General features: G+C 53.1%; 1 protein-coding gene across 2 annotated transcripts in view; it reads left to right on the plus strand.

Moving 5' to 3' along the window:
* The first annotated feature begins 4,134 nt into the window (after nucleotides 1–4,134).
* The window catches only part of Megf6 (multiple EGF-like-domains 6), a 100,859-nt gene continuing 77,338 nt past the window's right edge, over nucleotides 4,135–27,655 (plus strand). Inside the window, exons 1-3 of one of the 2 annotated variants that reach the window (XM_039110728.1) lie at nucleotides 4,135–4,566; nucleotides 10,774–10,911; nucleotides 15,657–15,766. In XM_039110728.1, coding sequence (XP_038966656.1) covers nucleotides 4,448–4,566; nucleotides 10,774–10,911; nucleotides 15,657–15,766 — 367 coding nt within the window. In that variant the 5' untranslated portion in view covers nucleotides 4,135–4,447. 2 annotated transcript variants of the gene reach the window in all.

Consider the following 27,655-nt stretch of genomic DNA (forward strand, 5'->3'; position numbering starts at 1 on the left):
GAGTTCCAGGACAGCCTGTCTCAAAAGAGATGGAGAGAGAGAGAGAGAGAGAGAGAGAGAGAGAGAGAGAGAGAGGGAGGGAGAGGGAGAGAGGGAGAGGGAGGGAGAGGGAGAGAGAGGGAGGGAGAGAGAGGGAGAGAGAGGGAGAGAGAGGGAGAGAGAGGGAGAGAGAGGGAGAGAGAGGGAGAGGGAGAGAGAGAATCTCTGTGTGTGTCTGTGTGTGTCTGTGTGTGTATCTGTGTGTGTGTATCTGTGTGTGTTAGTGTTTTGCTTTATGAATCGATTTGTGTTCCACATGGTGTCCGATGGCCACAGAGGCTCAGAAGGGGACATTGGATCCCTAGGAATTAGAGTTACAAAGCATTATGAGTGGCCATGTGGGTTCGGGGAATCAAACCCAGGTCCTCTGGGAGAGCTCTCTTAACCATTGATTTGTTTTTCCAGACCCAAGGGAGAATCTGCTCTTTATCAGAATGGGTTGATCAGACCCTAAAGTGGAATGTGACACATGGCCTAGTCAATTAATGCTGGACCTGAAGGTCCACCCTCCTCCCGAAGCCAGCACTGTGGTCGTCAATATGTCCAATGCCCACAAGAGGGCGCCATGCCAACAGTCCAGTTAACTGCAGATATCCTGTCGTTCCTAACAACACATTTAAGGCAGCTGCAGCTTAATTCCAATGTAACTTGACAGGAACTGAATAGGTTAACCTCTAAATTAATTTGGAATAATGACCAAGAATTACCATTATAAGACCAACGAGATGGCTCAGCAGGTAAAGGTGACTGTTGACAAGCCTAATGACCTGAGTTTGACTCCCGTGGCACACACCATAGAGGAAAAGGAACAGCTCCGTCAACTTGTCCTCCGATCCCCACACATGCACAGTGGCACATGTGATGCCCAATAAATGAATGAGTCTAGTAAAAAATTAAAAAGTATTTGCAGTATTTGCAGGGGAAAGCAAGGAACGAACTTCACGGACCTATGGATACAGATTCGCAAAGGCACTGCCCAGAACTATCAAGAGTGTCTCAGTGGCCAGCTCTTGCTCTATCTTGTTCCAGCAAAGAAGGACAACTGGTACAATAATTCTGGATGTAGTCACTGGAAATACTCTGAAGCAGGCGCTGTTTGTGTTGGGCTAGGAGAAAATACGGTTATCAGTAGTATCCAGGTGACTGGCTAGCAGTTCATCCTCTCTCTGAACAGAAGGCACAGGGATGGACTCCGCATGAGAGAAATATTCAACAATGGAGCACACAGCCACCTTCCTGAGCCAAGTGCTTTATTTATTTTCACACACATGTTTACATAAGGACCTTATCATGTAACTACTTGATGAACCTGGAGCATGCCCCTTCCCCACCCCCACCCCTTGCCTCACCCCTGTACTTATTTCTGAGTGATGGAGAGACATACTGAGTGCACACCTCATGGAACTGTACGGCCTCCTTAACCATGTGACTGTCACTCTAGCCCATGACTCAATTTGAAATAATTAGGTCCCACCAGCTGTCCTTTCATCATGAAAAGGCAACAAGGTAGCTAATTTTTGAAGACTGTTACATTTAATTTGTTAGCTGTAAAAGACATGTTTGTTGTGAGTTATAGAACTGTTTTAAATACATTGCAGTTTGATTTCCAGTTTTGTGGGGTGTTTGTTTTTGAGACAAGGTCTCATCTAGCCCAGGACAGCACTGAACTTCTACTCATCCTGCCCTACTTCCCCAGGATGCTGGAGATAGGACTCAGGAAATCATGCATGCTGGGCAAGCACTCTACCAACTGAGTTACATCCCCAGGTCCTGATTACTTTTTTTTTTTTTTTTTTGGTTCTTTTTTTCGGAGCTGGGGACCGAACCCAGGGCCTTGTGCTTCCTAGGTAAGCGCTCTACCACTGAGCTAAATCCCCAGCCCCCTGATTACTTTTAAAATGACAGACTGTAAGTGTTCTCTCTGCTCCACCGTTGTGTTGGGCAATCAGATCCTCAACCATCACATATGCTCAGACTGGACAAGGAAAGGGGTCTTTCTGGGGCTGGGATGAGATTCCAGCTAACATCTGTCTATGTGACAGATGCCTGGAGATATGAACTCCATGCTTCATCTACCTACACCTGACTGAGAGCAAGGACTCTGTCTGGGGATAGTGGATAGATGCCACCTTGCCCATGTGTACTCCCCCACACACACCTTAAGTGACAGCTGGGAAAGGACACACCTGCCCTCTTAACCACAGGACTCCACCAGGAAGTTCCTCATTTCCTGTCTGCCTGACACCTGTCAAGACTCTTCACCTGGGAGAGAAGCTGGTGCCTGGACAGGGTATGGGCAGAGATAGAATAACCCAGGGTCAGTAAAGCTTTGATCCAGGGAAACCCTCACATTGAAGGGGCTTAGGAATTCATGTATGAGGCCACATACCTTTGTGAAATTGGCAAGTCGTTTCACTTTGTATTGCCTTTCTTCAGTAAAGTCCCCAGAGAAGATTGTGAGGCAGAATTATCTTTCACCCACTCACCCCCAGACCCTGGTCCTGGGATACGGTTCCACAGAGGAGGTGGTGAGCTTCTTCAGGTCTCCATCCCCTCACGCACACAAGTATTCACACGAGCCAGCTCCAGGAGAGAGAGGTACAAAGGGACAAGCATAAACATATGGGCCTGGTGCACAGTTCCTGGCTCAGAGAGACACAACCTTGTACTTCCCACAGTGGGGGCCCCTGGCTGAGGTGGGATATGGAATGAATTCTTGGGTGCAGACACTTGGGAGTCACCCAGAGGGCTTGGGTCAGCTTCTGAGATCCAGAGAGGGTCTGTCTGGTGGTGGGTTTGGGCAGAAGGGCGAGATCCAGCAGAACAGTGCAGGGCAAACTAGGGTCCTGTTTGGGGCATCAGGTAGCAAGTTCCAGGACCCATTGCCACCCAGTATCTGTCTGTCTGTTCCTCCCTCCTCCCCACCCCTCTCTATTTACCCTGAAGCCAGGCTCCTCTATGTTTACTGCTCAGATCGGTAGCCTGAGCCTTCTAAACTGAGGTGGGGGGCTCTGCTCCCTTCCTTGCCCCGTGGTTCCCCAGCAGCAGGTCTGAGCTGACATCACCTGCTCAGTACTGTGACCCTAACCCTAACCCTAACCCTAACCCTAACCCTAACCCTAACCCTAACCCAGTCTTCCGAAATGGGAACTTTTGCAGCGGTCCTTCCAGCCCCCTCCCCCCTCCCCGCCGGACATCAGAGGACCCCTCAACCACTTGCTTCTGGGATAGAGGAGGCTGGAACAACTACCTCACTCCTCTGGGAACGGTGGAGGAGGGAAGTCTTCGAAAGAGGGCAGGCTGGGTCTACCCATAATGTAAAGGTAGGCACACCTCTCCAGCAGGATAAGCAGCGGCTGATCCTCACACAACTATCTGCAACCAGTGAGGTCCGCTGCTGTGCCCTCGGGGGACTCTCCCGGCTCAACTTCACAAAGAGCCCCTCTGAGTGTGTGCTAAGTCCTGCATCAGAGATGCCACGTCTAGCGCTGGTCAGTCTGCCCATAGCCGCGGAGAAAGTCACATCAAACCAAAACCAGGCTTAAAGAACGACAAATACCGGGAGCAGGGAGTTACCTCTCCTTTTAGACCCCAGTGCAGGTGCCTGGTGGGACCTACACGCCCACTCCACCCCGCTACTGTCCCAGAGCATCCAGAGGCTGCCCTCCCCGCTCCTCAATCCCTCCCTGCTTCTGGCAGGGCAGTGATGGTGGGGCGCCGATGGGGGAGCCAAGGGAAGGTGACTGCAGCGCCACTGCGAGAAGGTGCGCTTGGAGAGGTCCCGGATCAGGATAGAGTGGTGTTTACGAGGTGTGGGCCGCACAGACCAGATAGGATCGTTCACTTGGATGGGGTCAGACCTGTCGGTTGGAGGTCCGCAGGGAGATGGTGCGCAAGTGAAGCTGGAAAGCTGCTGGGAAAAGTACTGGGAGGAGAACTTGGTCTTAAAGCTTGGACCAGGAGCGGGAGAGGGGAGGGGCTGAAGCGGGGCTGGAAGTGGGCTCTCCCTATTGGAATGGTCTGGGCGGGGCCGAAGGCGGAACGGGCGTGGCCTGGGCTGGGGGTGGGGCCGAAAGGGGGAGGGAGCGGGGTCCGGAGGAGGCTGGGGTCGGGACGGGGGGCGTGCGGCGGGCGGGCCTGACGTCTGGGGCGTCCCGCTCCGAGTTTGCTCTCCATCACTCCAGGCAAGTGTCTGGCCGCGCCAAGCAGAGCGCGAAAGTCTCGGAGCTCCGGGCAACTGCTCCATCCGCACCTGTGGGAACCTCGCGTCCCGCACCTGGCACGGCTGGGTTGCGGTGCTCCGCTGTCCTCCGGGGTATGGCGCGCGTGAAGACAGGGTCTCCCGGCCACAAGGGCCGCCTGTGAGTCCAAGAGCCGAAGATTGAGTGGGAGCGCGACCGCGCGCACTATGCCTGTCCGGGCGGAGGCGAGGGCGGCTTGGCGCGTGGTGGCCCTGGCGCTGCTGCTGCTCCCCGCAATGCCTGCAGCCTCCCCGCCGCTAACCCCGCGCCCGCTGCAGCCGAGCATGTGAGTAGCGCGAGTCGCGAGGCTCCTGGCGGCGATGCTGACCCGGACAGAGCTCGGGGCTTTGTCCCTGGGGCCACAGAACAATGGACTCTTTGCTTTAACTGAGGAGGGGATGGTCTAGACCGGGGGTCCCGGATTGGATTTGGGGCCCTCGAGTCTGCCGCAGGGCGCATAGCCTCCGGATTCCCGCCTCTTCAGTAAGGGTCCTGCAGACTTAGACGGATGCCGAACTCTGGAGTGGTGAGGAATCCAAGCCCCTGCGGCGCAGGGTCCAGCTGGGGAGCCGGCTTGGAGGCGGCCGAGAGGAAGCAGCCTGGTCCCACTTCCTCCTCAAGCTGGTCTCCTGGGGTCTGGGGGCCTGCGCAGGGGCGGGGGGGGTGCCCAGAGGGGGCTGCCAGAACTGTTTTGTGTGTTAAACACGTGCGCTCTGGGGCCTCGGGAGAAGGAATTCAGTACTAGAATGGGCAGGAAGAGAGGGTCAGGGAGCCAGCGGCGACGGATTTAATTTTGAAAGATGATTCCCCAACAGGCCGGTTAGCGGTCTCTCTTAAACTGCAAAGCGATCTCTCTGTTGGCCTCAAAGGAAAACTGGTGCGAAGTGAGACCAAGTGGATGAGGTGTACGGATGAGAGGCCTGCCGCCCCCACCGGCCCTTCCCCGCAGGGTGCAAGGTGGAGTCTTACAAACTTGGCAAGACTGCTGGGGCAGCCTGGGGAGTGGACGAGGGACCCTTCAGGCCAGCGTTGGGGCTTCCTTTCTGCCAGTTCGGGCACCTTTTCACCCACAGACTTGCTGCTTCTGTCCAGGGCTGGCTGGCACTGATGGATCCACCCTGTACCCGGCAGTGAGGACAACCGTGGTTCCCTGGGGAATAAGAGGACAAGCTTCCTAATGTGACAGGTGCCCTCGGAACCTCCTCCCTGGGTCTTGCTTTAGTCTTTGTGGCCATTACAAAGGAAAGTGGGATCTGAGTTGGGGTCCTCTCACCCACGAACAGAAGCAACCTATGTCTCCTGAGTTTGCCCAAAGGGAGCTTCAGCCCTGGAATTATTATTGCAATTAGCACGGTGGGCTAGGACTGCCAACCTGCCCATCCATCCCCTCCGTGGTTGAGAGGGGCTGCAGACACAGGTTTCCTGAGGTTCCAGGTGGGTGGATGTAATCTGGCACGTGTGGAAACTGTTGCTCGCCGTTTATGGGTTCCCCACCAAGCTCTGTCCTCTCCTGATGGAGTGGAGCCAAGAGCTGGCTGCCTGTGTCCTGCTCACCTGGGCCCAGGAAGCCTTTAGCTGTTAAAAACGCTGTTGGAATTAAGTTGTGAGTGGGTAGTGGGAGAGAGAGCCTGTCCCTTCTTCTTGATGCAATTTCCAGAGACTGCCTCCCCTTCTTCCTGCGTCTCTGTCTCTATGCACTCACTTGCTGGCCCTTTGGTGTCCCAATAAGCCTCTGCTCTCAGATTGGGTCTGGGTTCCAGGTTGGGCAAACCCCCTGGCTCCCTTCCCCAGGCTTACATCTCTTGGGCATCTGCACGTGGCCTCTAGCTGGCTGGGCCAGTGAAGCAGTTTCATTTGGCCAGACCAGTGGCTGTATCTCCCTGGGCTTTGTAGGAGAAGCCATTTAATTTGCTGAACACACAGCAGATGGAAACCACGAGGACCAGGTTTCAGAGGTGACTTGCAGGTTTGCTCCTTAGCTCCCTGAAACTCAGAGGAGCAGGGGAGGGGTGCCGGGAAGGCAGCCAGGTCCCTAGAAATACTTGTTTTTGGCTGATCCTCTCTGCCTTGCTGCCTTTCTCTCCTGGGGAGTTGCGATGAGATGGCAGGGCCTGGCACAGCTGTGGCACCTCCTTGGCCAGTTTTCCTGATCTGATAAACTACAGAGTCTTCATAGTACTTTGTCCTCCTGCCCATACCCCCCTACAGTTGGTGTGCAAGCCATAGGCCTCTGTGGGCTTTAGGGGTAGGGCAGCTCTCACTCCCAGTCCAGTGCCCTGTAGACCTTCATGATTCTGCTGGAAGAGTGTGGGTGATTCTCTGGCTGCTGCTGACTGTGGGTGCTCAGAGACAGTGGGTGGAACATGGCCACCTGTTCGATTTTACCTCAAAGTGACTTTTCAGCTTGGAGGAGGTATGACTTGCCTGCTTCAGCTGGGGATGGGGATGGGGATGATTGCCAAACAGTTTAGGGTTGGCAAGACTGCTTAAGGCTTCTTGCAGCCCCATTGAGGATGGAGAGGAGGGTTGCCTGTGTGTTGAAGCCCCGACCAGCTCAGCCTGAGGCCACGCCAGCCACATGTCCATACACAGTTTTGCAGCACGGGGCTTCTCCCAGTCTGGAGCCCACTTTGGGCAGCTATGCTAAGAAACCCAGTGCCAGGGATTTGGAATCAGTTAATGATGTTGACCCTCTCCTACTACCCAGGCAGGTAGTAGCCCTACCCCCCCCCCCCACAACTCAAGTTCCATCTTGTAAGGCGCTCTTTGGGCATACTGGCCCCAAGGACTTAAACAACCACATTCTCTGCGACTGAGGCTTCTGCCAGTTAATCTCTAACTCTCTGGGACCCCTGAACATATGGAAGTTCCTTTGAGCGCGCGCGCACACACACACACACACACAAACACACACCTGCACACACACACACACACACACACACACAAACACACACCTGCACACACACACACACACACAAACACACACCTGCACACACACACACACACACACAAACACACACCTGCACACACACACACACACACACACACACACACACACACACAAACAAAGTTAGTTCCCTAAAGAGGAGGTTGAGATTGTGGATGGCCAGATACCCCAAAAGAGAGGTGGTGCTGTGTTTGTGGAACAGCGGGGTTGGGGGATGGAGCAGGGGAAGGACTGCGTGTCTGCCGAGCATCCTGTACTGATCTTGGGCCTGGCAGAAGGCACCTGAGGGTCTCCGAGCTGCCTTTTGAGAGTGTGGCTGCGCCCCAACCACTGGGCTTCTATCCCCAAAGCCTGACACTTTCCAGTGTGCCAACTGTACCTAGACCAGGGAAACATGCTCAGAGGTGAGCCACGAGGGAGGCGAAGAAAGCTGAAGCTATAGAAACAGTATGCCTCCCACTTCCACACCTTGGTGAAGGGCATCATTGCCAGGAGCATCCCAGGACTCTAGCTCCTGCCAAGACTGCCCGCTTCCTGGAGCCCCACTCCTCCCTTCAGCAGATGGCTCTGCAGCTGGGCTGAGGTCCCCTCCCTCTGACGGCACTGGGTTCACCTTGTGGCTTGGGCTTGGCCTTTTCCTACCTTGTTGGGAAGCTGCGTGCTGCTGCTGCAAGGAACAGAAAGATACTTTGACCTGATGAAAAGATTGAGACTTTGTTGCATTCTTCCGGGGCCTGAGCCTGGCTGCTGTCTTTCTGCCTCTCCCTTAGCTTCCCTTCCCCTAGAGTTCCCCATCCTCCACTGTGTATGTCTGCCCACACTTCCTAGCAGAGGCACTGGGTCCAGCACGTGCCACCCCAACACTTTGTTTATGCCAAGTAACCACCCTGTTGAGCCCTTGTAAGAGCTTTGAAGCCTCTAGGTTGGTCTCCTGTCTGTGGATTCCCATAGACCCTCGTCACATGGTTGGAGCCAGTGACATTCTCTATATGTCACAGATATCCTCACACCAGCCTGAGGTGTGACCAGGGATGGGACCAGAGAGAGGGGGTGAACAGCTGCTCTGTGGCCACAGTGGAGAAGTTACCACCTGGCAGGGAGAGTTCTAAGTAGCTAGGGAAACAGAGACTACCGTCCTGTCTCTTAGGCCTCATCTTCTGTTGGCTCCAATCAGCTACATCTCGCCACTAGCCAGGGGGCAGGTCTCTCTCTCTCTCTCTGTCTCTCTCTGTCTCTGTCTCTCTGTCTCTCTCTCTGTCTCTCTGTCTCTCTGTCTCTGTCTCTCTCTGTCTCTGTCTCTCTCTGTCTCTCTGTCTCTGTCTCTCTGTCTCTCTCTCTGTCTCTCTGTCTCTCTGTCTCTCTGTCTCTCTGTCTCTCTCTCTCTGTGTGTGTGTGTGTGTGTGTGTGTGTGTGTGTGTATGTGCTCAGAGGAACTTCCATATGTTCAGGGGTCCCATAGAGGACAGTCTCCTGTGGACACAAGAAGTAGAAGCCACAAGGATCAAAAGTGAGGCCAGGACCCAGGCCAGGGAAGGCTGAGGAGGGCTTTCCCTGTGTGGGGACTACCGGCTGGGGCAAAACCCTGCCCTGGCCTTGCCCCTATATTCTTAGCCTGGGACCCTTGGCTCACAAGGCCTCTGGAAGTCTGGATTCAGTACTCTTAGCCATCTGAGAGGTACAGCAGAGGTCAGGAAGAGGCGGGGTCTTGGGTCCAGCTGCCTGTCTGATTACCAGATGATCATAAAACAATTCAGGGGGTCACTGTCACCTTACCTTCTTTCGGTGATGAAAGGGGCACCCCATGGGGTGATGCCTAGAGGGTACCTGGCATTATTAGCAAGGCGGAGGGTTGGGGGTGGGGATCTGTCCCCTGAGGCACTGTCTCTTTGAGGTGGCAATAAACCTTTTCCATCTGGTTCTGGAACTTCACAACTGCTCAGTCGCTTCTGGGCTCCCGCCTGGCCACAGAGAACACATCCACAGTTAGGTGCACATGTGGGGTTCACAGCGTACCCCAGATCCCACTGTTTCATCCTGGGACCTGAGAGTCCTTGCCCTGCATTCACCTCATGGCTAGCTTCAGCCCTAGATGGGAAGTTTGGAAGACTGGGGGAGGTATATGGGGACTGGCCCGCGCTGGAGGTCTTGGGATGAGTTATGGCAGCCCCGTGCCTATGGCTATGCTGTGACTGATGGGAAATGAGGTTTAGATGACCTGGCTGCATGCTGGGCAGGTGCAGACCTGCTCAGGGCTGGGAGCCCCTGGTGCTTGCCTTGCACTTTCATCTTGTCTGCAGTTGGTCCACGCACTTCCCTGCGGGGGTGGCTTCCCACCCAGCAGAGCCAGGGAAAGAGCGAAAATAAAAGGCCTCTGGGTCAGAGGATCCGTCTGGGGGCGGCTGGTCTGGGGCCAGAGCTGCTGGTTAGGGTGGTCTGGGTCTCTTAAGCGCTGAACTTTGGACAGCACCCAGCAGACACTGAGAACAGTGAGGCCATGTAGGAGTATGGGGTGGAGGCAGAGGCCAGGGGCAAAGCCAAGGATGTATCCCTGTCTCCTGATGGAGCAGGGACCTCAGGCTGGGGTGGGAAGAATGGTGGCCCCTGCTTACCTTGTGCCCTGAAGAGAGAGACAGAGGAGGGCTGTGTGCAGAGGACTGCCATTCTGTAGAACCCACCAGATTGGAAAGCGGCTCTGGTCTGTATGAGTGTACCTGGTAGCCCTTTGTGCTGGGGACTGAGCTCAGAGCCTAGTCATGCAGGCCGAATGTTCCCTTTTATTCCTTGGGCCATGCAGGGGGTTCTCACCTGAATCCCAGGCCTGGTCCAAAGTCATGGGTCTTGCCTTCTGTCCCACAACTTGCCTTTGTATCCTCTGGTCCCTCGGGGCTCGGGCTTGAGTGAGCCTGAGTCTTGTGTACAAGTCTTGCTGTACATCCTCAGATTGCCACTGGGTTGAGCCTTCTGTCTACTTGGTGGGACTGGAGGGCTGTCTTAGGCCACCCACCGTTGGCACTGCGTTCCCCTAAGCTGGTTTCTGTGCTGAGTCGAGGGCAGAAACATAAAAAGAATCACTGCCCTGGGTGTGGCTAGTGGCCAGATTTTTCATTTTTTTTCTTTACTTGCTTGTCCCTCACGCCTACTTCTGGGTCACATCCACATCCCCCTATGTAGTCTGAGGATGCCATGGAGACACTGAGGTAGCAAGAGTAAGGGAGGGTGTTCTGGAACCTGGGACTTGGGGACAAGCCTGAGCCCCAACAAGGCCTGCAGGTCCCCTCTACCCTGAGCTCCTGGGCTGTCCACAGGGGACAGCAGATTCTGCCTTCCTTAAAGATTCTTAGGGACAGTGCCTTGTGCAGCTTAGGATCCTGGTGGAAGATACTGTGGCCCTTCATTCCTTCTTGGTCCCCTTGTCCTGGAGTCCAGAGTGGATGCTAGGTGGGCAATGTGCTGTGGTCTAGTGTGGGATACTTGTATACCTAGTATAGACGCAGAGACATGGCTGTTGGCAGCAGAGAAGTTGACTGTTGTCCTTTTTTTCCCCAGGCCCCACGTGTGTGCAGAACAGAAGCTGACCCTGGTGGGCCACCGCCAGCCTTGTGTGCAAGCCTTCAGTCGCATAGTGCCTGTGTGGAGGAGGACAGGCTGCGCACAGCAGGCGTGGTGTATTGGCCAAGAGCGCAGGTATGCGGCGGAGATCCTGACCTAATGGGGACCAGTTCTCGGCTAGCAGCAGCAGCCGAGGGTCAGGCAGCTAGGATGGGGGCCCTACCTCGCTTCCACCTGGTTCCCTTCACTGAGGACATGGTCTTTTACCACCACCACCCAACCCCCAGACTCTAGCAGGCCTGCTCAGGCAGGCTGGGTCGCTTTTGAGGGTGGGGAGGAGCCCTCATGGTGGTCAGACCCTCAGGACACAAGTGCTGATTGGCCAAAAGGTAGAGTCCCAGCTCAGCCCAGCTTAGGTTCCAGCTGGAGATTCCTACTCAACCAGCTGACCCCTGGGCTTAGTGCCCAAGTTTGTGGAAATGTATTGCTCAATGTTTTATTTAAAAAATCAAACTTAAGGAGTGCCTTTGCATAGCTGTTCTCTGCAGGGCCTACCTGAGGGGAAGCTGGGCAGCAGGAGAGCAGTGCAGAGTGGAGACGTTGGACTGGGCATCAAGGAAGTGGTAGAGTTGGCTGCAACCCTGACAAGAAAAGCACTGTGCCCAGCAGGACGTCTCAGCCCTGCTCCTCTTGTTGGGTCTGGGGTTCATAGGGTACCCACCTGGGCCTGCTCTGCCTGACCTAGGGGCTCTAGGGTCTGTGTAAGCATTAGCGTGCATTTGCTGCCAGTTAGGGTTTGTGTAGGATAGTGATGGAAAAAGTCCTTGCCAGGGACACCCATGGCAATGTCTGGAGGTGGTACTTACCTCTGAGGGGTGAGGGGTGACCTGGGTGGGGCTGCCCAGGTCTGCAGAGCACAGCCTGTTTCTGCCCCCATGGAATGACAGGCTTGTGGGTCAGGAGACCAAGGGGAAGGAGCAGCCTCCCATTCTCAGAGGTCAACATTTTATACCCCTCCTTCTAACCTTCACGTGGTCATGTGTGTACATGTTTACGAAGTGGGGTGTGCTCCTCCGAGCTGCGCTGCCCTGCCCATAGCTGGTGAAAGGCACAGTGGCCGGAAGCCCTTGGGCCCTATGGCTGGAAGCTCCTGGGCTCTGTGACTGGAGGGTCTGTGACATAGGCTGGCAGAGGGTCCAGAGTGGCTGATGACCTACTATCTAGGAGGGCCACCCTTCCCTGGCTCTCTGTGTGTGTGAGGGGCAGAGCACTGGTGGGTAGGCATAGAAGATGGTTATTTGACATAGCGTCTGAGTCAGGGTTTTCTGGATATCTCAAGATGGCTTGTGTCCAAGTTCTGGGATTCCCCCATCATCCTTACCCAGCTCACCCACCCACTGGCCTGAAACACAGAAGTTCAGCCCCAGGTGGTGGTAGGGGGTGCCATGTGGCATTTCCGGTTCTAAGCTCCAGGTTGGGGGAGGGCACGAAGCTCCGACAGAGGGCATCCTCTTTGTTGGACACAGCCTGTTTTCCTCCTTCGCCCATCCTGCTCTGAGGTGACCCTGAGTCATTTGCCTGTGTGTCTATAGAGGATGACAGGCCCAACGATGGAGGTCAGAAAGTACACACGCCAATGAGGCCCACCTCAGCTCCCCATGTATAGCAAACTCAGGCATGCTTGAGGCCTTGAGGTCTTTCTCGCTGTCTTTCCCAAGCACTGGGAAGTTCCCCCAATCCTCATCTGGACAGCTGTCCCTCTGTGTTGCCTCCAGCTCATCCCTCTTAAGCACCCAAGACCACCCTCCCTTTTCCGGAGTGCCTGACCCAATGGGACATTGTTCCCCCCCCACTGGAAAAGCCCCACCATATCCGGGTCTCCATCTCCACCCAGAACCCTGGGGTCTTGTCTCTCTTCCTAGGCTCATGAACGGAGCACGCTTTGGGATGTACCCTGAGCTTGGCCCGAGTGTCCCAGGTGTTTATACTGGAATGAGGTCAGATAATGTGTCACTGTCAAGTCTAACAGCAAGGGGGTTGGGTGCAGTGGGCTCTGGCCAAGTGCTGAATTCAGCCACCTGTGGGGTCATCAGTGGGCTCCGGTGGTACCCAAGCCCAAGGAACATCACTGTACATTATAAAGTCAGGTTTTGAGCATGAGGTGACCATGCTGTTGTAGAGGATTCCTCTGTTTCTGTCTGTCTTTATCCCTTTCTCTGGGACCTATTAACGGAGATGGAAACTCGCTGCATAGCTAACTTCTTCCTCCAGTGCTGGGCTCACATGCATGGGTAGCCGTGCCCAGCCGTTAATATTCACGTTGGAGGTTTGACATTATGTCCTGTTGCCTTCACAGTATCTGTTCTCACCCACAGAGCCTTTCCCCTAGCCCCTAGGTTTTTGTTTTGTTTTTTGGGGGGAACCCTTTTCTTAAGCTCTTGTGGGGGGGTGGGGGGGCAGACATCCCAGGATGCACTGGAATCCCAGCCCCCTCAGAATGAATTCGCTTGGCTAGATTGAGAACATTTTCTGGCCTCAGTTTCCCCATCTGTATTGACCTGGGTGAGGCTAAGGTGACCCTTGTGGCCCTCTGCCACCATCTTCTGTCTTTAGGTAACAGTCGTTTGATGTCGTTTGTGTGGCCTCACCTGCGACAGGTGAGGCTGTGCTTTTGCCTGTGAAGCCAGAGGGAGTTCAAGGGTCTCAGTGTGAGAGAGTCTTTCCTGACAGGTCAGACAGACATGCAGGTCACCAGGCTGGGAACCCTCTAAGCTACATAGAGAGGTCCTTTGAGGGGTGACGGAGGAGTCACCCAGAGGAAGGAAGGAAGGGAGAAGGAATGGAAGGAGCTGGCACTCAAATCACAGGGCCTGCACCCCTCTTGGAAAGCCCAGACTCATGGGCCTTCATTCCAACATGGCTGCAGCAGCCTCAAATCTGACCTGGCCCCGGAAACCTCCATTCCAACATGGCCCCCAAAGTTTCCATTCTGACAGGGTCTCAGCAGCCTCTGTGTGAGCTGGTGCCATCTGAAGGTGAGTTAGGCTTGGTTTTCATGGCTGCCTGGCCTCTCCAAGAATCTTTTCCCTCCGGGGCCTTGTGGAGGAGTGGAGGGAGGGGGGAGACGCACGTAGCCCAGCCCTGTCTGCAACCCAGGCAAGGGGATAAATATTTACGATGTCCAGGCTCAAGTGCTTTGTCACTGCCAAATATTGTTCACGCCGGGGTCGGTTTCTGTCCGGGCAAGTGGTTTCATGTCCTGCCAAGGTGGTATTTTGTAAGGCACTCCCAGAGTTTCTGTGTGGAGAGTCTGTGCTTCGGGGAAGTGGCCTCAGGCCTGTTTATTAGGCAGAGCCTAGGGCCACATGACTATCCGCTGTGCTGGTCCCAAAAAGTTTGTCACCTGGAGATACAGCCTGAGCCACCTGACCATTCCCCCGGGGCCTCGAGGGCCCTTGACCTGTGACTGTTGGCCTAGCTTCTGTGGCTGTTGACCCTGCAGGAAGGAGGCTGGTGGGGGAGGCAGGAGTCACACTATTCTACCTGTTTTCCCACCACCACCACCACACTGTCTCTGGTCTCTTTGTCTGTCCTTTGTAGTCTGTCCCTCCTTTGTAGTCTTGTCCCTCCTTTGTAGTCTGTCTCTATAACCGTGGAGGTTTTGGAATCATGGAGCCCAGGGGCATGTACAGAGCTGTGAGATCTGTGTTCCTTTTCTAGAGCTGTTGTGACAAATGCTGACAAATCAGGTGGCCCAAAACCAGCTCTGGAGGGTCCTTGAGAGAGGGCTCAGCTGGTAAAGTACGTGCCATTCAAGCCTTAGAAACTTGTGCTCAGAATCCCCAGAACCCACATAAAAAAATACTAGGCAGGCATAGCTTTGCAACCTGCAACCCAGTGCTGAGGAGACAAGGTCAGGTGGGTCCCTGGGGCTTGCTGGCCAGCCAGGCAAGGCAATTGGTGAGCTCCAGGTTCAGTGAGAAACTGCTTCAAAAGGTGGAAAAAAGTAACATTAAGAAGACACCCAATGGGCTAGAGAGATGGCTCAGTGGTTGAGAGCACTGACTGCTCTTCCGGAGGTCCTGAGTTCAATTCCCTGCAACCACATGGTGGCTCACAACCATCTGTAATGAGATCTGATGCCCTCTTCTGGTGTGCCAGAAGACAGCTACAGTGTACTTATATATAAAATAAGTAAATAAATAAATATTTAAAAAGCAAATGGCGCCTAACACTGTCTCCACATATGTACCCACACACAAAATAAAAATTTAAAGGACAAGTTTTTTAAAGTTGGGAGTCCCAGTATAGGGCTGAGGTTCTGAGGGAACAGCTGTCTCTGTGCCCTTGGCTGTCCTGTCATGTCTATCTTGGGGTGTCAGCGGCTGCCTCATCCCCACATGCTTTCCTTGTATTCTCAGGGTGCCATTCACTAACTCTGTGAGTCCTCATCTTAACGGATGATGAGTTAAATGGGTTTTGTTCCCTAGGCAAGTCCCACTACAGGCAGGCATGGATTTGGGGGAGTCGGTGTTTAAACCTAGTATCAGAAGTGACAGACAGAGGGACCAGACTGGACAGAGCTGACATCCAGCAACGGCAGCCATCCATCTTACTGGTCATCCCTGGAGCGAGGGAAGGAGGCTGAGGCAGGCAAGGGTGGGAAGAATGGAGTCTCCAGTAGTCCTATTGGCTGTCAAGAGCCACCCTGTAAAGAAGGCAGACAGAAGGAGCCAGGCACTGGTGTGTGGGGTCCCAGTTCCCTGGGCACCTCAGCCTGATCACCTTGCGTTGGCAGGCAGCCATCTTTGGGGTGCTCTGAGATCTCGAGCAAGCGCTGACGCCATAATGACCGACACATCCTGTCTCTTCTGTTCTAGGACTGTGTACTATATGAGCTACAGGCAGGTATATGCCACAGAGGCCCGAACGGTGTTCAGGTGCTGCCCTGGCTGGAGCCAGAAGCCTGGCCAGGAAGGCTGCCTCTCAGGTGAGTGTCAATCTCTCTCAACCGGTACCGGGCAGACTCTGAACAGAGGCATGTGTCACGAGGAACATCCACCTATCTTTCCTTGCTTCTCTGGGTGCTGGCCCATGGCTTCTGTATGCCTAGCCTCTGCCTCCAGTCACATGAGAAATACCCAGGGACCTCCAGTACCACAGCTCTGTTTTCCCAAGACTGTTGGAGCAGAGTTCAGACAGAAAAGGGACAGTGGAGTCCCAGCATAGTCTGGTAGAACCTGGGAGAGGCAGAGCTGACTGGGTGCTGCCTTAGGAGGGAAGAAGGCAGACCCGAACATCTAACCATACCAGGGACAAAGGAACAGGCTCCTGGCCAGGGAGCATGGCTGTAGCAGCTGCTGGAGAGACCTTGGCTTGCAGGTATGGGACAGGTGGTTGTCAGTGGATATGGAGACAGGTGGCTGGCAGGTGGATGTGAGGACAGGTGTCTGGCAGGTGGATGTGGGGACAGGTGGTTGTCAGTGGGTGTAGGGACAGGTGTCTGTCAGGTGGATGTGGGGACAGGTGTCTGTCAGGTGATGTGGGGACAGGTGGCCTGCAGGTATGGGACAGGTGGCTGGCAGGCAAGAATGGAGTTCCTCTGGATGATCATTTCTGAAGTCACTGGTGTGTCTGGGAATCACACTCTCCACACCGAAGGTTAAGTGTGATGGGATTCCGGCTCCCTCACGTCCCCACCGTTAGAAACTTAGCACCTTGTCCTGAGGTCAACTCCAGTGAGAAATAGGGACCCGAGAAGGGATGCTTGCTGATCTTTTTCCAGGAGGGAAGTGAGTCACTCTCTGGAAGGGAGCAGAGGGAAGAGGACAGGAGGCCAGCTTGGAGGTGACAAGACTGGGCTGCTGGCCAGCACTCCCTCAGGTTGGGGTGTTCTGTCACAACACCAGCATCTCCCTTTCTTCTGTCTGCCGTGTCCCCTGCTTCCTGTGGCTTGTATGGGACACAGGTATTGAAGTTCCCCGAGTTTCTGCTTTGAGGTGGGGTCCCGTGGGCCTGACAGAGGAGGCACCAATAATAGACTAAGACAATAGGGGAGCATAGAGCATGGCTGGGTGGGAGGTGAGTGGAGCTCACTCTGAGTAGGCTGGTGGGGTGGGCAAGGAGAGCAGGGCAGCCTGTAGCCCTGTGTCTCCTCTGAGTCATAACCTGGGGTCTGGTGAACATCTCAGGGTGAGGGTAGGCAGAGGCAGGCCAAGCTGGGCTCGACCCATCTGCACAGGCTGGCTGTCTCCCTACTGTGTGGTGGAGTCAGGGTACAGGTACTGGCTTTTGTAGTCAATGAGGTCATTATGACAGGGGAAGGGGGTCATTTGTGGCAGTGTGGCAGCGTGGCCATAAACATGCTCTGTCCTGAGTCTGGCTGATTGTCTGTGAATGAGCCAGGCCGTCACGCACATGTGGAAGCTTGGAGAGCTCAGGTGGCTTGTACCTCCTGGCCTGTAGCAGCGTCCCTAGCACTGGTGAGGCTGACACCTCCCCTGGGCCACTACCGGAGACCAGTTGGGTTCTGCTGTCCCACTGCCTTTGAGCTACTGCAGTATCTCCATCCAGAGCCTGATCTTCACTTAGTTGTTTTGAAGCTTGTTTTCAACGGAGGACTCTCTTAGTTCCTTGTTTGTTTAATGGTCCCGGCAGGCAGAGCCTATGATCCAGCATCTCTGTATCCGGATACTCTTTGTCTTCCTTGTTTATCACCGTCTGGTTCCCATCCTTGAGGGGCTGGTATAGGGCTCCACCTGGGCCTGTCCCCTCCCTAGGGTCTGGAGTCCCAGCACGCCCCCTGGTGGCCAAATACTCCTTCCTTTGACCGCCATTTTCTCAGGCTGTTACTCAGTGCTGGTGCTCGGTGGGGGTGGGGATCTTAGGGACAGTGCCAGCCTTGGGGCGCCCATGGCCTGGTGAAGAGGCTGAGAGTAAGCAGATGGTTAATGTGGGAGGGGGGTGTAGAGTTGGAACTGGATAGTAAGGGGTATCCCAGGAGTGGCTGGTTGGCAGGGCAGGCAGGGGGTTTGGTCATGGTCTGTGTCCCATATCCAGTTTGAGTTTCCCTCTCAAAGCTGTCCTTCTGGAGCTGGCATCATGCTGTGAGCCATGCCCTCGTGCCTCTCTGTAGGCCTGCGTGTGGAGGCATTGGACCAGGCAGGAATGTGGGACAAGTGGTGCCTACCCTGTAGGAGCCAGGCAACGGAGTCAGGGAGCCCTGGCTTAGTTCCCTCCATGCCCTGTGACCTGTGGGGGTGTGTCACAAGCCCCCAAGGCCTTGACTTGGGCTAGTGAGACAGGTACGACAATGCTAGTCTCAGAACCACGGGTGTAATGAGCACTACTGGGTGATATACAGGAGGAGCTCAAGCAGTGTTTAGCTATTTTTTTTTTCTTTTCTTTTTTTTTTCCGGAGCTGGGGACCGAACCCAGGGCCTTGCACTTGCTAGGCAAGCGCTCTACCACTGAGCCAAATCCCCAACCCGTGTTCAGCTATTATTAAAGGATGACCAGATAGATACCTGTTGTCAGTGGGGACGATTGCCTACGGGGTCACTTTGCTAAAGGTTCAGGTAGATCCATGTCAAGCCGTGACCTCTAGGGCCTGGGGATTACCTGCTGGAATGGCTTAGCTGTTTAGGGTAGCTCCTCCCTTCTTAGTGAGGTCTGTGGAACTCAGATACTTTCAGAAGTTCCCCACAGCCGTCCGGCTCTGTGTTTCTCCATCCTGTGGCCTAGGGACCGATGCTAGGAAGCCTCCTTCCATCTTTGTTTTTGCTTCTCACTGCTGAGAGTGAGAGGCCAGGATGGGTGCAGGTGGAGAGGGCTTCTGCCTTAGAGTGTAAGTCTCTGGATGCTGTCAGGACCTGGAGCCCTTAGAGGGTCTAGGTCCCTGTAGTCAGCTGTGGAGATAAGCCCCTGCCCTCAGCTCCCTCCCAGTCAGCATGCCATGGGGAACAGTGAGAACTAATTGGGGTCAGAAGTCCTCATGCAGGAAAGGTAGATTCACATTTATTTCAAGGGCTGGGGTACACCTCCCATTCCTCTCTCACCTCTAGCTCCCTCCAGTGGGAAGGGCAGTGCCCTGGCTGCTAACTCTAACCCCTCCCCAGCCATTGTGAAGTTTCCTTCTTCATGCGACCTGGAAATTGTAGGAGGACGGTGTCAGCCTGTGGGTCATTGAGCCTCACGGTGTTTGTGTAGGGTTGATAGAGGGATGGGGACCAGAGAATGGCAGGAAGCCGCTAATCGGGTTGTGATTTCTCCCAGGACCATTTATGGGATTGTGGCTGGGAGGTGACCAGAAAGAAAAAGTGCTGGGTGGGGTGTTGGGGCCAATTACCAGGCTTCCCGAGAGAGCCCTTGTGGCCCCATGACGTGGGTGCAGCTGGGCCGCACCCCCTTTTGCTGTTCTGCCTTCTGCTTCCTGTTTCTCTGAATTCCACTCTTATCCCAAGTAGGTGACAACTTTTGCTCGGACCCTCCTAACTGCTAAGCCATAGATGCTCGGGGGTCTATGTTAGGACTCCCCCCCCCTTCCTCCGAAGGAGGGGACTCTGTACACAGCCAACGAGGTGCCTGTCCTTAATCAATCCCCATACCTCTGTGTCCACTCCCTAAGAGACCTGGTGGGATGAGGCACTAGCTTAGACCCCCGCTTACATCCAAGGTGATCCTCACCCAGCTCAGCTTGGGGAGTGTTGCCTCACAGGGCTGAGGAGGCCAAATGTTAGGCTGCCTCAGGTCCAGGGGGTATGAAGGGCACTGTGAAAGAACTCTGCAAGGTATCTAATCAGCTTGTGCTGCTCTTGCTGTCCCTGTCTCTGTCTGTCTGTCTCTGTCTCTGTCTCTCTGTCTCTCCCTCTGTCATTCTCTCTGTGTCTGTCTGTCTCTGTCTCTCTCTGTGTCTCTCTGTCTCTCTCTCTCTGTCTCTGTCTCTCTCTTTCTCTCAGGCACACCTCTGAGACAGAGTATCCATCTGTAACCTTGGGCTCTCTCCTCCTCTCCCTCCCTCATTCTCTCTCCCTCTCTTGCTCTGAAACAGAGTATCAATCTATAGCTTTGGCTGGCCAGGAATTCACCATGCAGACCACGCTGGCCTTGAACTCACAGAGATATGCCTGCCTCTGGCTCCTGAGTGCTGGATCAAAGTCATGCATCACCATGCCCTGTTTATGTGGTGTCGAGAGTCAAGCCTTGTAGCTAGACAAGCACTGTACTCATCGAGTTATGCCTCTGGACCTTCAGCTCTTTGTAGGATATGTATTACAGATTCCCTACTATAGGGTACCCCAAACTGAAGACAAGGGCTGTCTTCAGAAAGAGAAGCACCGTATTAAGGCAGCACAGTGCCTCAATGCGTGTATCAGTGAGCACCAGTGTGGGCACGACACTCCACAGTTGTGGAACAGACGAAGAGAGGAATGGGGCACACAGCCTCCTGGGAGGGCAAGGGGTTCTCTCCAGTGAGAAGTATGTTGGCAGATCAGGAGCAGGATGAAGCTAGGGGTTAGGACAGCTCTGCCCAGATCCATGGTAGCCTGTGTGTGCAGGTGGCCTTGTGTGGACCTGTGTAGGAGTTCCAGAACCAAGGAATGAGGCCGAAGTTAACAGAATGGCGTCAGGGTGGTGGAGGGAAGGGACTCCTTGTGGCTGTCTGTGGCAGCAGCTATGGCACCTTGGCATCTATAGTGACGACCATACTAGTCTTAGTTTCACTGATAAAATGGTAAAAAACAAAATTAGCTTAGGGGATAAAGGGTTTGTGCTGGTTCAGGGTTTTGTTTTGTTTTGTTTTGTTTTTTATCAACTTGACACAAGCCAAGAGTGTCATCTAGGAAGAGAGGGCCTCAATTGAGAAAATGCTTCCATCAGACTGACCTGTCAGCCAGTCTGGGGAGGGGGAGCATTTTCTTGAGTCATGATTGATGTGGGAGTGGCCAGTTCACTGTGGGCCGTGCCACCCTGGGCAGGTGCTTCTGGGTTATATAAGAAAGCAGATCCGTGCTAGCAGGGGCCACACACCTCGCCTGTGTGAGCCTGCTGTAAGCTGCAACAATTCTTTCCCTTCCCAGGTTGTTTTGGGTGTGGTGTTTTATCACAGCAATAGAAACCTGTGTAAGACAGGGTTCATTCAGCTCTCAACTCCAGACTGCAGTCCATCACTGTAGAGAAGTCTGGCAGGCAGTTCACTGAAGCAATGAGTTACATGCATGGCAAAGAGTGGAGTGAGAGTGAGAACAGAGAGACAGAGACAGACAGAGGGACAGAGAGAGAGAGGAGAGAGGAGAGAGAGAGAGCAAGAGAGAGACAGAGAGAGAGACAGAGAGAGAGAGAGACAGATAGAGACAGAGACAGAGGGACAGGCAGAGAGATAGAGACAGACAGAGACAAAGACAGAGAGACAGAGACAGACAGAGAGATAGAGCCAGAGACAGACAGAGACAAAGACAGAGAGACAGAGACAGACAGAGGGACACAGAGAGAGAAACAGAGAGAGAGAGAGACAGAGACAGAGACACAGGAGACAGACAGAGAGACAGAGGGACAGAAAGAGAGACAGAGAGAAACAGAGAGACAGAGAAAAAGACAGACAGAGAAACAGACAGAGACAGACAGACACAAAGAAACAAAGAGACAGGGACAGAGAGACAGACAGAAAGGCAGACAGAGAGACAGACAGAGAGAATATGAGTGCATACATGCTTGTCAATGCTCAGCTATGACTTATATTTTGTCCATGAAATACTTTAATGCAGCCCACATTCTGGGTGGATCTCAGTTAACCGGATCAAGGAAATCTCTCATTGGCATACCCCTACCACCCCCCAAACCCCCACCAACACGATCCAGACAATTCCTCACTCAGGCTCTCTTACCAGGGTGATTTTGGATTGTGCCAAGTTTGCATGACTGGCCTTCACAGCTGGTAACCATGATCTGGGGTCCAGGACCCACAAAGTAGCAAAGACCAGCTACAAAGTTCCATTTAACAGACCACATAGTGCAGGGCCTCAACCGCTGGGCAGAATGGAACAGGGTGGTGGGGGTTGGAGGGAGCCTAGACAGCTGTGGAGGACTGAGGTAGGGCCTGGGCAGGAACTCTTTTTCTAGCATTGAGCTGGGATATGGTCAGAGTAGCCAAGGGAGAGAGAGGCAGCTGGGCAAATGGGAACTCAGACCTACTCCATCTCCGAGAAGCTGGACGCCCAGGGCCTCTCATACCCTGGTTCCTATGTACACAGGAAGAGAACTCAGGCTCTTGACTCTGCCCTGGCAACTGTAGTCTGGAGAACACTGTAATGTGACCACTCAGACGTCCTTGCTTCCTGGCCTTCCATGGCCATTGCTGCCTTCTTGGTGCTAGAGAGGGTGACATGCAGGGCTGTCCGGAAAAAAGTCAGGCATTTTCTGAGATCTGTGGCAGGTGGAGGCACTTGTCACTATGGGGACCGGGAGGCACTGAGACCCTGACCCTGTTCACCACCTGGGTGTCCCAGCAGTGTGGCACTGACAGTTGGATGTCTAGGCATGAGGCCTGGGCTTGGTGTCCAGCTGTTGGTGTGTCAGGCAGGTGGCTCCTGCAGGTCTTCTCCTGGGACTTCCAGGTCTCTCTGGATGGCTTGTCAGGGATATGCAGGAGGAGCCGCAGGAAGGTCTCTTGGACCCCAGCTCCCGTCTGCTTCCTGCTTCAGCTGCTGCTTTTTCTTCTGTGTTTCCGTTCTGGCTGCACCCCAGTGTGGGAATTGGATATACCAACTCCCAGGACCTGGGCTTCCCTTCCTCCTCCACATGGATGTTGGAGCTGCTCTCAGAGCCCACAGGGTCATGCTGTGCCACTGTGACCTTCTCTTGTTATTTCCTTGAAGTAGCTTGGGTCGCATGACCATAGAGTCCCAGTTAGGTTCCCATGGCAAGAGTCACACCCTGGCCCCACCCCCCACCCCTATTAGGTTCCCATGGCACGATTCCCATGCATATGTACCCAGACTGCAGTCCACTCTGGTGAACCAGCCGTGTTCTGCCTTGCACAGATTCGTGTACACTGAGATGCCTCACCCACTCCTGCCTGTGTAACTGTGTGCCCACTTGTATGGCATACGCTCGCACGCATATGCGTGTTCTATCACACTTCCTATCTTAGTTGGCATTCCAACGCTGTGAAGAGACACCACAACCACGGCAACTTTTTTTTTTTTTAACTTTTTTTTTTAAAAAGAATTATTTATTTAATCAAGAAATTTATCCATCCATTTTAGGTTTTACAGTTTGGTTAGATGCAGATTTTGTTTTAAAATCTTTCTCTCATATATTATATCCCATGTAGTTTCCCTTCCTTCCCCTTCCCCAAGTTCCTCCCTGCCCCCTTCCCTCTCCCCCAGACCCCTCTCTCTGCCTCCCCTCAGAAAGGAGCAGGCTTCCCATAACAAGTTACAGTAAGACCAGGCACTTACAGCCACATCAAGGCTGGATGGGGCAACCCAGTAGGAGGAAAAGGAGCTTCCTTGACAAGCTGTGAGAGCCGGGAGCCTCTTCAGAGCTGCTTGACATCTACATGGGGGTCTCTCATTGTTATCCGAGGTATGAGGGATTTCCCTCATGCTTCAGGCAGGCAGGGTGGTGCGAGAAGGAACTTCATTCACTTATCCACTTAGTCAGGTTAGCTGTTTGTCACTCTGGGGAAGGAACTCCCAACCTTGTACATACCAGGCAAGGGCTACACTGTTGAGTCATCCTCCCGAGCCCTTCCAGGAGCTACTGATGGTGACTGTGCTTGGAGTCTGAGACTATGGCCTGACAGGGAAGATGAGTCTCACTCTGGGGTCTGCAGGCACATGGTGGGGTACACAGGCCATGCCATCAGGAGGAGACAGACACCAGCCGCCTGGAGCCCAGCGTGGTCCTGAGTGTCAGATGGAGCCCTTCGTTTCGGGAGGCTCGGGTTATGTTATCTATCTTTGCTCTATCATGCTGTTGGGTAGCTGGGTGGGCCGGAGGTCTGTAGGCTTCTACCTTATGACGTGTGTGTCCCTAGAGCTTCCTCTCGTCCTTCCTGTTGACAGAACTCAGGCTCTCCAGCTTGGTATGGCCTCACTGTGAGGGCTTTGGCGGGTGGCTTGACCCTAGGTAGAGGTCAGAGGGCAGGGGGATGCTCCCGCCTCTGTCTTCTGTGGCCCATCTGAGGGCTTGGCTTAGCACACTGTGATTCCTGCCCAGCCCTTCCCTGGAGATCCAGAGCCGCAGTACACAGCACGGGGCATCTGAAGTGGGTTCCTTATGTATAAGGTTCCTGGTAGAGAGGAGGCTGTAGGTGGAGTATGTGATCAAGACCAGCCCCAGCAAGTTTCAGGTGTCAGCAGTCCCGATGATGGAGTCAGCAGGGGTGGAATTGGGATCAGCCAGAGTGATCCCAGAACTACAGGGGACTCAGAATGTCCCTCCACCTGCTTGGGCATCAGAGGACGTGATCTTAAGTCCCTCCACCTGACCTTGCATTTCAGACTCTGAGGGAGTTCTCAAGGGTCTCTTCTCAGTCAGCAGCTAGGAGGAGGCCCTCCAGACAGGCTTCCTGCCACAGCCCAGCCCAGTGTTCAGCAGATTGGTTGGTGTTTTCATAGTGATCATGACGCACGGCGTGTCACTATACTTGATGCTGTGTTCCGTTTCTGTAATCTGTGGTCAACAGTGCCTACCTGATGGTCCCTTCTCCACCACCTCCTCCTCTGCCCATGCTGGGGACTTCGTCCAGAGCCTTATGCTTGCTGAGAAAATACGCTGTCACTGAGCTAAATCAACATACACACCACACACCACACATACCACACACATCACACATATATAACACACATACAAACACCCGCACACGCACGCCCCACACCCCCACACATATACACATACATACAACACACACATACACACCGCACATACACACACATACACACATACACCCACATACACATACACACACATCCCCACACATATAGCACACACATACACTATACACCACACACACACCACACCACATACACACAGCACACACACACACACCCTACACACCATACAATACACATACCCTACACACATACAAACAGCACACACTACACACAGAACACACACAGCACATATATACACACACACAGAGGGGTAAGGGAGAAGGGAAGGGGAGGGAGAGAGAGAGGAAAGGGGGAGGAAGAGAGGGAAAGAGGGAGGGGGAGAGGGGGAGAGGGGAGGAAAAGGGAAAGGGGAGAGAGGTAGGGACAGTGAGAAGGAGAGAGGGGGAGAAAGAGGGGGAGGTGAGGGGGAGAGCACACTTGAACTTAGCACACTTGAACTTGCAGTACACTGGATAGAGGTCTCTACTTTTTATAGGTCGTGTCTTTTGGCAAGGACTGCCTAGTGATGCCCACAAAGACAAGGCAGTGAGTCTGGTTGGAGTGTTTAGAAGCCATTTCTTTTTCTCTTTGTTCCAGAATTAGATGCTTCTTTGGGGGAGGGAGTGGGAAAAGGCCTGGGAGGGAGACAAGGGACTCTTGAGGACACAGTGTAGGCAACAGGCCCTTAATATGGAGCTGGGCTCAGCCTGAAGGAAACAGGAAGACACTACCTGCCTTAGCATCCAAGAGAGGGGGTGGAGGGGGAGGGAGAGAGGGGCAGGCCATGTTCCCTGACTCCTACTCTAAAACTGACTGCTGTTGGGTGCTGGTCACTAGAGCTAATGTGACAGGCCTTCCTGTCCCCTGAACAGAGACCAAGGAGTCAAGTGTCTGGCTGGCACCTGTTTTCCACCCAAGGGTGGCCACCTTGACTCTTTTGGGATGGAGGTCTCAGGATATTAGGCCTCCTGCTTCATGAAATTGCAAGTCCAGACTGATACTCTAGTGTAAAGATTATGGAGCCACAGATTTTATTCTCTACCCCGTTCAATGCTGTTTTTCTGATGTGTGCTGGGGACCAGCCCAAGCATTCAGGTACTGAGGTGGGACATAGTGTGGACCGAGGGCCAAAGGCTGATGACCTGTGGCAATTTAACTCCCGCTGATAGTTGCAGAGGAAAAGAAAAAAGCTTAGTTACTTGAGTTCCTTTCCCTTTGACTCAGGCCTCTAGCTGGCCAGGTGAGAGGCTTAGAGTTCCTTAACTCTTCCTGACCCAGAGAGAAAAGCAAAGAGAAGAAAGGAGAGAAAAGAGAGAAAGTTCAGATACACACTGAGACATTCATACTTGACTGAACAGGAGGGCAAAAATCACCTCTTTTCTGTTGTTCTTAGTATTTATACTTTCTTGGGATAATTGATTACATGGTTTTCTAAACACCTTTACCTTCATAAGTTCATAGTAAGTTTATAAATCAATGTCATAAATCAATAAGGCTTGACGAGTTAACAGCAGAATTGTTTACATGTCTTTCCGTTAAGACTGATACCCGACTAAACAGATAACATTCATTATCTGTTACTAACTTTGTAAGTTCACTATAAGTTTAAACAATAATTTTTATGTCTTAACTCGGTTTTTGTTGACAGACAAATCATCCGCCTTGTGTCTCGTTATTTTGAAGTCTTGTATAGATAGACTATTCAATATTTTATTACCTGTCCTTGCACCTAGAATAAGTTGTCCACTTCCAGTTTATGGCCTTAAGTTACCAGATAGTGGACTTGTTCCTAACCTAGAAGGAATGTTTCCCTTGATCATAAATTCATTCCAAGCCTGCTTCTTTTCCCTAGTGCAAATTAGCCCTTGACATATGAAGATTTACAGAGCTCTATTTGCAGATTTTATTCTATGGGGGGGGGGGTTGGGATTACTTGTATCAATAAAGGAATTCTATAAAATCCATTATCAGGAATTATGAAATCATCAATTTGCTTAAATAGCATTATTACATGAAAGTACATCTTCATATTGGTTCTGCAGGAAATCTGCCCAATAGGGTGGCCTAAATGCTCAGGAATCATTGGGCTATGTAATAGTGACAAGAAAGGCATATCAGCAGCAAGAAGTCATTCTGGGATGAAGTCTCTAAGAACCCTGCATTCGCAGAGCTCACCTGTCACAGCCATGTGAAACAGTGGGCCATCTCCAGAAAACTCACTTGCTTGCCATAGCTTCTCCTAGATGTCTCTGACAGATGTGTAACTCAGTAGCCTCATGGCCAAGGGAGACTTCCATGTATGGATCATAGAGGCATGGCAGGTGTCTTAGTTAGGGTTTTACTGCTGTGAGCAGACACCATGACCAAGGCAACTCTTATAAGGACAATATTTAATTGAGGCTGGCTTACAGGTTCAGAGGTGCAGTCCATTATCATCAAGGCAGGAACATGGCAGCATCCAGGCAGGCATGGTGCAGGAGGAGCTGAGAGTTCTGCATCTTGTTCTGAAGGCAAACAGGAGAAGACTGGCTCCGAAGCAGCTAGGACGAGGGTCTTAAAGCCACACCTATAGTGACACATCTTCAACAAAGCCACACCTTCTAAAAGTGCCATGCTCTGGGCCAGGCATATATAAACATCACAGCAGACTTTGGCTTGTCTTTGGTACCTTGTAGAGATGAGTTAGGATTTTGTTCCACCTACAAGTCCTATTTAGCTGTGATCAGTATGGCCATGACTGGGGGACATTTTGAGTTACTGTGTGTGACATAGGACTGGTGGGCTGACTAGCCATAGGCCATGACAGTCTCCCAGGGCTTAAAGAGTTGGGGGCTTTTCTGCATCCAGGGCCTGCCCCTTCCTTTCCCTCCAGGGCTAGAGAGCAGATCATAGACAGGCTCCTGGAGCTGGGCTGTACATGTGGAGGGACGCCAGTATTTCTGCATCCCTCTGCATAGTCCTTCCTTTTCTCCATGGCGGCATGCACCAGTGCTCTTTGCTTG

Source organism: Rattus norvegicus, chromosome 5 (genome assembly GCF_036323735.1).
Source record: "Rattus norvegicus strain BN/NHsdMcwi chromosome 5, GRCr8, whole genome shotgun sequence".
Classification (NCBI taxonomy): Eukaryota; Metazoa; Chordata; class Mammalia; order Rodentia; family Muridae; genus Rattus; species Rattus norvegicus.